Raw genomic sequence first — 12,066 nt, 5'->3', positions numbered from 1 at the left:
ATCGAAAATTCACGTTCTTTATACGGTTGGATTCAGAACAGAAAATGAAAGAACACAACGCGGCCCAAAAGTCCAAAACAATTACAGAAACAAATAAAATTCAGTAACAAAGACACACCACGTGTCGAACTCACAACTCACACACACATTGGGGGGGGGGGGGGTTTGATTTGTTTCAAGTGACCTATTTCTATTGCATGAAAGTAAATGGACTTTGAATTTAAATGAGAAAGGCAGAGATGAATTATCAAATTGTGAAATTAAAATGTAACAAACACTAGGGGTTCGGAATCCACCCTAAACAATTCTACCAATGTTCATGGATACTCAAGTGATGAACTCTAAACGTGTTGATGAAAATGTTCGCAATCAAGACCATGGGTCGTGGCTCAAGACGCATTGATTCTCTCTAATATATGTAAAGTGCATGGTTCGTGCTACAATACTTGTGCCCTCCCCATAACCGAACCTAGGTATGGTTCGTACTTCGATTCAATTACAAGGAGAACCCATTAAGTTCAAAGAGAATATGAACATCACAAGAATCCTAATAGCATGGTGTCTACATTAGGTATTCAAGAAACCAATTCACATGGATGATTCTTACTTCATCCATTTATTGCTTAGGACAACATGAAGATACACATAATCCCAACAATCTCAAGAAGCATGCTTTCAAAGGTGATCAATCAAAGAAGAACATACATCAAGGATAGATTAATTTGGTGAATTGGAATTCATCAACAATATCTAGAAATTCATACACTCAAGCATCAAAACAATAAGGTAATCATGTTTAGGGCTTCAACCTAAGCCCTAGCTATGGAGTTTAGTTCCTCATAATCATTTCAAACACAAATTCGAAATAAAACTAGAAAGAAGTTACAGATTTTGTGAACATGGGAGCTTAAGGTCTTCAATGGTGGAAATCTCTTCCACTTCTTGCTTTGTTGCCCTTGTCTTCCTCCTTGAGCTCCCTAGCTCCAAGCTTCATCTCCAGCTCCAAAATCTCTGCAAATTGTAATAAAAACTGAATGAATGATACGTTGCTTAGCTGCTGCCCTTCCAATCTGCCCAAAGTCAATTGATTCCTCTCTATGCTCCTCTCTCTCCTCCTTTCATCATGGCACACTTTTGCCTTTGTTTTCTTGTCTCCTCTCATGATGAAGTTTTGTCCTCACAAATATACTCTCAGAAAATTCCACTTAACTAAAGTAAATTATTGTTACCAAATGGCATGGTAACAAGTAGAAGTAAGATCACACTAAGTGGAGGTGAAAACTGGCCAAGTTGGATTTCCAGAGCTGTGGTAACATGCTGGATTGGTTGGATAGGCAATACTTATCCAATGGAGCTCAAATTTGGATATGTTGTAGTCAACATCCATTGGAACAAGTTTCATGAAGATCTTCACCTCATCCGAGCACCGGAGCATGCTGATCCGAGGCCAAGAAGTTGACCTACGAAAATGAACAAAAACAGAATTTATCACTAATAATGCACTTTTAGCTCATTGTCATTATAACCAAGGTAAAACCTATTAAAACACAAAAAAGAAGTAAAAAGCTATAAAATGTCAAGAACTAACTCAAAATAAGAGGTGAATAACATGAAAAATCATGTGTAAAAATGAACCAAACAGCACACTGCAGTGGGAACTTGAAAAGATTTTGGACAGGGGCCTATTCAAATGTGGGAATTGTCAAACAAAGTGGGTAGAATATTTTCAGTTACATTTCATTCTCCGAAAGGAGGTATTTATAATATAAGGTTACAAACCATAGCAGGGTTATACTAGGAAATAAGCTAAAGTCCTAATTACATAATATCTATACAAAAAAAGGAAATAAATAAAATCCTAATATACTAGGAAGTAAATCTCCTAATTACACTAGGATTTCGCTAACAGGAATAAACCAGTCACTCGTTGGTTGATTAAATGAGTTGGTTTGGATTCAGAGGATGCCACTTGGGAAGACGCTAACGAGATGCTGCAGCGTTTTCCTAACTTGGAAGTCAGGGGACAGCCTTTGATTTTAAAGGGTTTGGTGGTATCCAGTTATGACTTTTAAAGAATATTTAAAAGTTTGGTGGTATTCAAAAAGTTAATGACTTTTAAAAAACTTATTAAATGAATGACTTTTCCGTACTTTTAAGACTAATTGTTAAGAGCAAAAGTCTTGCCAATTTACTAGTGACTTTTATCAACTCTATGAAAGTATTTAAGAATTTATCAACTCTATAAAAGTCACTTATTTAAAAAAAGTCTTTATAAGTATGAATTGGATACACCCCCTTAGTAGGATCTTTTATGTTTTTGCCAATAACCTGATATCCAGATGATCAGGACGTAAGGTGTGTTGTGGCAGAACACGTGTAGGAATCATACCTTGTATTTAACTTTGCGCTGAGTTGAGTCTTGGCATGAATGAGAATATTGTCAATTTCCAATTTCTATTTCGTCTCTTTCTCTTTCTCTAGCCATTACGCTCCTAACAATCATCATCGACCTCTGCCATGGTACCGCTCTCCAAGTTGAAGAGCCTCAGATTGGTTTGTTTACTATCTCCTTCTACATTTCCTTCCAGAACTGAAATATTGATTGCTGGGGATCTAAAACCCTCACATTTTTCTGTTCAAAATCGGATACTCTGCAGACAGTTCACCTCAGAAATCTCAGCAGACCAACACAGTTTCACCGTCAATTACCTCATAACCTCATGTGGGTTGTCGCCAGAAGATGCGATTTCAACATCCAAGTGGATCAAGTTGCAGTCCCCAGAAAATGCAGACGCCGTTTTGGGGCTTCTGAGAAATCATGGATTCTCTACAACCCAGATCTCAAAGTTTTGCAAAACCCGCCCACAACTTCTTTTAGCCAGGCCTGAGAAAACCCTTTTGCCAAAGCTTGAGTTTTTCAGCTCTCTTGGAGTTTCAAGGGAGGACCTCGCAAAAACGCTGGTTCTGAATCCAAATCTTTTGCAAAGAAGCTTGGAGAAACAGCTTGTGCCCACTTATAATTTCCTGAGGAGTCTGCTTCCTGAGAAAAATATCGTTTCTGTTTTCAAGTACAACTCGTCGATTTTCTTGCAAGCCCACACCAAGAAAGTAGTGCCAAATATCGCGATTTTGAGAGAATTAGGTATGCCTAAATCATGCATTTCTCTGTTGCTAGGTCATTGTACGCATGCTTTGATACATGATACTGAAAAGTTTCGCCAAGTTGTGAAAGAGGTTAAGGAAATGGGTTTTAACCTGGAAAAGTCGACTTCCGTGTTGGCAATAAGCATAATGTGTCGTTCATATTATAAGCGGATATTGAAGCGAAATTGTGAAGTTTATAGCAGGTGGGGTTGGTCGGAGGCTGATGTTCTCTCTGCTTTCAGGAGGCGCCCGGAGTGTATTGCTCTGTCAGAGAAGAAAATAATGCAAACAATGGATCTTTTAGTGAACAAGATGGGATGGTCGTCAGAAATAATTCTCAAGTCCCCATATGTTTTGAATTATAGTTTGCAGAAGAGAACCATCCCGAGGTGTTCGGTTGTTAGAGTTTTGTTGTCGAAAGGATTGATAAATACTGAAAAACTGAGCTTATATTCTGTGTTTGGACCTGTGGAGAAGGAGTTCTTGGAGAGATTTGTTGACAGTTATCTGGGTGAAGTACCTCAGTTGTTGTGTATATACCAAGGAAAAGTGGATATCCAGGACGTATGATGTTGCAACTTTTTAACCCCTTGATGCTGCCTTGGAAAATTGCTTTTGATATAATACACTCATGTCTTGCTTCTGTTGGGGTTCAGTATTAACTATTCTGGAGAGGAGTGAAAACAACAATTTATTTTGTCTACTTTTCAAATTAGACGATATCAGTTCTCTAACCCATATGTTTCTTTTGTCTACTCTTCTATTGCTGTTTCAGTTTATTTTTCTACTTAGTGGCCTTGCGAAGAGATGAACCCAGAGTGAGTGCACTACCATAACGATATTCCAATCCCATAACTCTTAACCTTTTCTTTGAGTCAATGGCAGAGAGAGCATATGAAATATAAGTTTCGCACACTTTCTTGATTTTTATGTGTGTACGCGCTATATTAATGGTATCTTGGAATGGTTTTCAGACTTTTATTTCTGCTCTGTTAGTAATTGTTCTCCACAAGCAGCTGGCCTGGGTAAGCATCATTACATCGTCGTTGTGATTCCGTAAGTATGGGATTTCTTGTCTTATGAAAAAAAGAAAAGAAAACTCAGCAACTGCGACTCATGATTGGGTTCCTTATGGGACAAAAGGTCCAGCTTTAATGCGATACTCAGGAGTCATTTGGCAATTGTTATCTGTGGAGACAAATGAATCTATTTGAAAACTTCTGGCGATTTTCTGAGATCAAGAGAGTGGTATGTTGGGGATCAGTTTACTTATTTATTGCTTCTCCTCTCGAATCATTTGCCATTGAGTAACCTGAAACTTGTCTCCAAAGCACTTGTTTATTCTTTACTTGGATGATAGTTTTCAGGTAATGCTTCTAACTTTGATTGAAACACAACTCAAAATGCATGCACAACGGTGCTGCAGGTCATGAGAAAAACTTGTGATTTCAACTGTCCGTGGAATGCATGCTGTGATTTATCAGTAGTTACAGGCTTATCAATGTTTGATGAATAAACAATTATGTAAGCTCATTATTTATGTTATGGAGAATGCGATGCTTCATTTGTAGTGTTTACAGTTTATTATGATGTTGTATAGTTGTCTTATCTACAGCAATGCACATCGCACTTCCCCCTAATAAATTTGGAGGAAATGTTGTATCTCACGGATGTTGAAATAGATCCCAAGTTTGAATTCCCCAACCCCATTAATGGACAAAAAAAAAAAAAAAACAGCTCCCATTTGTGTGTTGGGAGATATTTGTTTGCTATTTACAATTTTCCCTCAACAGGATTGTCTGGCAAACCGACTTTTGTGTCTGTAGTATGTGTATTTTGTGGCTTGAATAAGGCGATATGAATCGAAGTCGCAAAGTTAATAGGACGGGGTTGATCTGAGGATGATGTTCTCTATGCTTTCAGACTGCCCTTACTGAACAAGATGTAATGGACATCAAGAATGGTTGTTTTGACTCTCTATTTGGATTGGACTTGGTAGGATAGGATTCGATATCTTTTGTTGTACACGTTTTGCAAATTTCCCTTGTCTACAAAAACCTATAATGTTGGTTAATACTCTATTGAAGCTTTGGTGACCTTGGAAGAGCAAGTGATAGCTAGATTTGAACGTTATGAGATGCTTCTTGCAGTTGCTGCTTTCAACCCAAGTGTAATTGTAAATCACTTCCGCTTGTCATGATATGAAGAAATAAACTTATGTGCTATAAATTCACATCATCCTTCACATAATTTAATGATTTTTTTATTTTTGTTTAAATATATGGTGCGTATTGTTCAAATTTATCTCTGCCCGTTGGATCTTATGAGACCTGAAAAGCTTTATAAAGGTACTTATAAAACTTTGAGTCCCACTCCCACCCAGCAACCTAACGCTTTTAATTTGCAAAAGCTTTGTAAAGAATGATCTTTGGAAATTTGTTTCCAACTTTACAATAATGCACCATTAGAGAATAGGGCAATTAAACATTTATGCAACAGAAAATGTTATACAGGGAAGCTGAAACTTCACCCTCCGAGTTTAAATATCAGAGAGATCAACTGGAAACAAGAATAAATTTTAAGGGGCAGTGACTAGGTAATTTTGAACAGTTAATATTGTTAAGAGGTTGTTACTTGATGACCAACTGAAAAATAGAAAAATGCCCCCCAAAAAAAAAACCAATTCCAGCACCTGTATCTATGTTTATGAGCATGCACCCGAAACGACCTTTTGTTCAGCCTCATACCCCAACTAGCAACTCAATGTCACATCCTTACTTGCACTTATCATCTTTTCTGCATGCCACTTTGAGAAGCCATCCTGCAAGGCCTCTCTCATCCATGCATGCCGGCAACTGACAAAGGCCTCTGCTACAGTCAGCCAAGTTCTGTTTCGGGTGCTCTGTTCGGGCCACGACTCGAGCTCCTCCTTGACAAACAAAGCAAACATAGCAGCTCTACATACACCTTCCGGGCTGAACTCATCCTGGTGTGTTTTACTCTTAAAATGATAAAACCCCAGGAAATCCTGAAATTCAAAAAGATTAACAGTTGCTCTGCTTTAACCATCTACTGGGAAGACAGGACAACAAATATAAATTTTTTTGGTAGAAGACAAGTATCAAAACACATGCAAATATTCAATGCTAATAATACAACTTTATTCTACCCCCTTCACAGAATAAATCTTAGAACAAATAAAAGTTAAGGAGATGTATTTCACCATTAGCTCTCCTCGAACTCCAGCTTCTTCAACAGCCTCCCTTACTGCAGCTTCTTCAACGGTTTCATCATTTTCCCAGCCTCCCTACAAGTGGATAACATGTTCAGAAATAAAAGAGTTACATATATCCCACCTGGCGGAAGCACATAATAGTTGTTATAAACTTGTGCTTAACACTAAAGACATAAAGTCTCAATTGATTAGTATATCTCCAGCATTCCTAATGTAAACATATGTTCAAGTACAGCTTCAACACCTTCCCAATATTTCAAATTCACATTGCCTTCAACTTCCCGATACAGTATATATTACAGCTCCCAAATCAACAGTAAACAAGAACATGAGAGCACTTCACAGGCCCACTACATACATTCCACATTTGAACAATCACAACCCAACTTACAATACGCATGACAGGACACAATAATAATCAATAAAGCAAGAATATACCATAAAATAAGCCCCAATTTGTAAGAAGCTGCAAAACTGAAACATCCAAGTGCTGTCATTTTTCACTTTCCTTAGTAGTTCCTCATTTCATTTAATCAAATCCAAATTACCACCCCCAGTGTTAAAACTCACTAGTTTTTCACACTTTCTTCGAATGTCATAAAGGGTAAACAACAAAGGAAAACACGAGATTGTATAACTCTACGGGTATGCAGATCATGAATATTTTACAAGTGTTAACTTAACTTCGAATTGCATGTCCACAAAGAAGTCATCACATTTCAAACATAATATCACCTAAACAATTAAATAAACTCAACAATAAACACAGAATTATACAGAACCAGTTGACTATATTTCTTCTCACGAAATTAAAATCAGAAGAACAAAAGTCCAAAAGTGTTAATCTAGTTCCAATCATAAAAGAGGGCACTATAACATCACAACAAAAGCATCCATATCTACATTTGCATATCTTGGGCAAATGATAAATCATAACCATAGTTCTGTTGCCAGCTAAAAATTAAAGATGTCAAAACAAAAGTGAGGAAATACATCTAAGGGCCTAATAATTAATTGAATCATGCAATAGAACTATTGCCCACGTCTCTTAACAAATTCATTTTTCTCCAAAAACAAACTATTGTCATACTTAATCAGAAAAATAGAAGGTTTAATCAGACGATTTCTATGAAGCCTCTGAAAATAACCCACCCAAATAGCAGGTAAAAGAGAATGCGTCCTACATGTTGATAACTGAGGTAACTGGGATACACTTACAGCCAATAGAAAATGGCAGATATTTTCTGCTCTAAGTTTTCAAAGCCCCGGGTGATTATATTGGTACTTAAATGTATCTAAAGGTGATACAAGAAAAGACAATAGTTTTACCTCTTATCAACCTCAAGTTGCTATCCAGCAACCATCAATCATAGATTACTTGGAGAGTGACATTTTTCACACCTTTAAACTCATTTTTACCATGTATCTATTAGTAAGGCGACAGAAGAAAAATAAATTATATCTAAAAATAAGTTATTCCTAAAACTAAAGTTCAGAAAGAAAGATCTCACAAAGTCCAACAATTTTAAATTCCAACAGAAAACAAGAAATACCTTTGGGAACAAAAGGCCTGGTCCACTAGGTGAGTTAATCATAAGCACCTCAATAATCTTCTCAGAATTGGCATCACCAGTCTCATCAGAATTTTTGTATCTAAATGGAATACACCTGTCAAAGGTTAACTGAGTTAGCTTTTTCACATCAGAGAAAAAATAATTGGTCACACATGTACCAGCAAATAATATCAAAGCTAATTTAAGATCGGTTACAAAAAAAAGATACTCTGATCTAAATATGAATGTCTGCATGATCTCTCGGCCCTGGCAAAAAAATTATTTATTGTCATATTACCAAGCTCACCCTTTATATGTGTGATCGACAGCCTATTTCATCTAATCGCACAGATCACCCAAAAATAAAAGAGCGGCCTCTTAAAGATGGCAGGACCATTGTCTACAAAAATTAGCAGCAGCTGACAAAAACTCCTGATTGCGGTATAATATACTATACAGAAAGCCGTGCCCAAGTAGGTGGCTAGAAGCTTTGACTTCCCTAGGCCCTCTGCATGAAATGTGGACATATAAATAATGGAACATCATTTCCTTTCAAATTTTTGTTTAACTCAACTCCTTGACTTATCCGATTGCAGCATGTCTTCATGTAATAAGAAATTCACCTCACAAGGCCACTTTCGTACTTCAGAAGTTGGGTCCTTGCCCACAATCATTGCCTCAATGACAATTTCCCCAATCATATCACTGAAATAATCTTATTTACTGCATCACCATTTTAAAAAATTCCTAGTTTCCCAAATCCTCAAACAGTAAATGACATAGTTAATGAAGGCCAAAAAGATTTGCAAATGGAAGAAAACGTTCATATGTGATTCGACAAAGATTTCTGATGAAAAAAATATAGATCATTCTCACATAACACAAGGTCATTGCTTGTCCTAATAAAACAGCATTTCTCACCTACCCCATATAATAAACATGTATATATGAACACTCACAATCAAACAAAAGAAACCCATTAATCCCCACCACTTAAAAATCCAAATGGTAGGCATCAACCAATCAAAAGATATTATACAAAATCAGAAAACCATATCACAAGCAAAATTCTCCAACTATGGAAACACATTGGTCCACCTCCACCACCAAAATACCACATAAACAAACAACATCAACATCAATCAAAATCAAACATACACAAACAAATAAACACACATACACATATGCAAATATATAAAATATAGATTCGAAGAAATGTAAGTACCCGGCAACAAGGCGACAACCGGCCTCGTAGCGTTGCTGATGCCGACCCGTACGGGCCACTAAATCACACATGCTAAGCACCCCCAACGGACAAAACTCAATCCTTTTTATTTTCAAATTCCTTTTTAACAATCTTCAAGAATTTCTCCCTTTCTCTTCAGCCATTGGAATCGTTTGTTTGGTTGGCACAAGATTTTCACAATGCTCACGCCCGCACCGAATAATTCGCCCACCACTGCTTCTCTGGGCTTCGACGGCGGTGACCGGCGCTCTCTCGCATCATCCAATGGCAATGGATTTCAGATTTCCTTGGCGTTTTTTAGGGTTTGGTTGCAGAGAGAAAGAGAGGGAAAAATGAGGGCCCGGGTGTTGGGTTGCGCTTAGAGAGAGAAAAATAAAAATCTAGAGAGAGAAAATAAAAATGTTGAAGAAATAAATAAATTAAAGCGCTTAGAAAACGGATCGGATCAGACGGTGAGGGTCGTCAAAGTCACGTGGCTTAGAGGTCAAATGCTGGCCCCACTTTTGAAGAAATTTCTAGATATTTCCTACCATTGCACGGTGCTGGGTTTCGGTGCATTCTCGATCACGGGATGCATTGAGCTTCATCATTGCCATACTTACACGTGGCGTGGAGCTCGAAGATGAGCTAACATTTGGTCTTTTGATTGGTGAAATGGGGTTGTAAATTTGGCGCAAAAGATGTGTCTGTTGCAGCCGATTTTCGAAACGGTTGAAGAAGTCAGCGGATTGGTGGTTGGAGGCATGCTGAGTTCGTTTTGGCTGTTTGAACGGAACGGTGGTGATTCAACGGCGGGATCTAGTGGGCCCTTCTTGTCCGTTCGACAGAGGTTGCAATTTGCAACTTTTTTGGTTTCTTCTGTTTTTTTTGTCAACAGTAAAAATTCTCGTTTGAGTCATCTAAATATACAATGATTTTTTAAGAGGACGTTAAAACAAACACAATGGTTTGAGTTTTATGTTTTTGGATAGAATTTCTTTAAGAATTATTATCCAAAGATACACCATTCCAAACAAATTTCTTATAATTGAGCCGTTCATGATTTTTATGAGAGGAATATACTGAGCTCAAAAAATTGTACAAGTAATTTAGACGAATCGTCACCGAACACAATTTCACTCTTCTTCATTACTTAGTTGAGTTTTTATTATTTTAGGTACGACTCATTCAAGGCAATACTACATAGGTAGACTCTAACAGATGAGCACATAGCATAGCAGGGCCTTTGCACTACGCAAAGTGACACTTCCTATGATAAAATCTCCACTCTCGTTGAAGATGTCAACGACAAATGCACCCTCGTTTTCTATTGTGCTCTTAACCATGTAAATATATGAATTGTGCCTATCCTAATAAGAATTCTCTTTTGGCTTCAAACAAGCAAGAGTGCAAGTCCTGTATGAAACTAGATGATCAGCTTGATCATGCCCTGAAATGCTATGCTCTTGGAGAGCACACCACTTAGGGCTCCAAGTGTGCTCTAAATATTGAGTCTTTTCCTTTTCTTACTATTATGCGATTGAGCTTGATTCTTGAATATAATATGTAGATTTCTTAAGAACACAAAATGTAATATGCAAGTGCAGTGGCGGAGTTAGGATTCTTAGCATGGAGGGGCCAAAATTACAAAATCACTTACACATAGGTTTTTCATTTTCTGAGGGGGTCAGCACTAATCTAATTACAGTAATTGTATTGCTATATCATATATTTTAAAATATATTACAAGAGATTGACCCTGTGCAAGTGGGCAATAGTATTACTCCAGAAAATGGACCGGTGTATCTACAATAATGGCGCGTGGACTTTTATGATATCTTGGACTCTCATGTGTCTTCAAATTTGAGTGATTAGAATAGATGAGATCGCTATGTCATGTGCAATATAGTTGGTATCAATAACTTGGTATATTAATTGGTGGCTATAAGATTTCCGAAAAACTGATTGAGTCTATACGATTGGGAAAAAAAACTGTTTGAGTCCTATGTACAGATGAAAAGTTGTATTTCTGGAGGTGAAATTTCAGGTTTGAGTCTTTTACCTTTGGAGATGGTCTAAAAGTCTTCACTAGTATATTCTTGCGTTTAAATTCGTGTGATGGTGGGAACGCCGAAGAGAACTTTTTTTTTTTTTTGGTAACAAAGAGGGCTAAGCCCAAACTACAACTAAACATAAATCAACCTAGACCTTAAAAGGCCATCCCTGTCTTCTTGGAGGACACCAGTAATACCACCAGGAGGCAAGGCAAAGCAATGACAACCCAATTCCGTCTCATGCCCCATCTTAGCCAGAGAGTCAGCAGCAAAGTTAACCTCCCTGAAAACATGAAAGATGCTGCAGTCCCAGGAACTCTTCCAATAGACTCTGCACATGTTTAGCAAAGTAAGGAGGGGGTGATATGGCTCCACCTTAGCATTCAAAAGGTGCAAAACAAGAGTAGAATCAGTTTCAACAATAAGCTTTGTCACTTGCAAACTTTGAGCTAGTTTTAGACCAAGATACAACGCCCACAGTTCAGCCACCAAAATCTCCCCATGACCCAAATTAGCAGAAAAACCTGCTACCCACTCACCAACAGAATTGCGAATAAGGCCCCCAGCAGCAATAGCGCCACTAGAACCAATTCTAGACCCATCAATATTCAGTTTCATGGTAGAAACAGGGGGAGGCTTCCACGCCAACAAAGTTTGCATCTTGAGCCTATGGACCCCACCCTTTTTATTAGCAAAGTCCCATTCCACAAGAAACCTCAAAATCCATTCATTGGGTGGATCAGGATAGTGGAAGGAGGAGTCAAAGACAGAGCAGCATCTCCATTTCCATATGAACCAGCAACCAGTCGCAAAAATATTACACCATCTCAAGTTGAAGGAATTAACAACAGCAGT

The 12,066-nt window shown here is 37.7% G+C and overlaps 2 protein-coding genes across 2 annotated transcripts; one reads left to right on the top strand and one right to left on the bottom strand.

Annotated features, from left to right (window-relative positions):
- Window positions 1-2,365: 2,365 nt before the first annotated feature.
- Window positions 2,366-5,377, top strand: LOC110750167 (transcription termination factor MTERF15, mitochondrial-like). Its single transcript, XM_021950457.2, has 2 exons — window positions 2,366-4,511; window positions 4,971-5,377. Exon 1 carries the CDS (start codon window positions 2,518-2,520, stop codon window positions 3,712-3,714), a length of 1,197 nt encoding a protein of 398 aa, XP_021806149.2. The 5' UTR covers window positions 2,366-2,517; the 3' UTR covers window positions 3,715-4,511; window positions 4,971-5,377.
- A 231-nt stretch (window positions 5,378-5,608) lies between these two features.
- NUDT16 (nudix hydrolase homolog 16) lies at window positions 5,609-9,582 on the bottom strand. Its single transcript, XM_021950439.2, has 4 exons — window positions 9,158-9,582; window positions 7,933-8,047; window positions 6,368-6,451; window positions 5,609-6,172 (listed from the first exon to the last, which is right to left on the bottom strand). Exons 1-4 carry the CDS (start codon window positions 9,226-9,228, stop codon window positions 5,897-5,899), a joined length of 546 nt encoding a protein of 181 aa, XP_021806131.1. The 5' UTR covers window positions 9,229-9,582; the 3' UTR covers window positions 5,609-5,896.
- Between the last annotated feature and the right edge of the window lie 2,484 nt (window positions 9,583-12,066).

The sequence above is a fragment of the Prunus avium genome, chromosome 2 (assembly GCF_965620075.1).
Source record: "Prunus avium chromosome 2, drPruAviu1.hap1.1, whole genome shotgun sequence".
NCBI classification, from domain to species: Eukaryota; Viridiplantae; Streptophyta; class Magnoliopsida; order Rosales; family Rosaceae; genus Prunus; species Prunus avium.
This window is presented reverse-complemented; position numbering and strand designations above follow the sequence as displayed.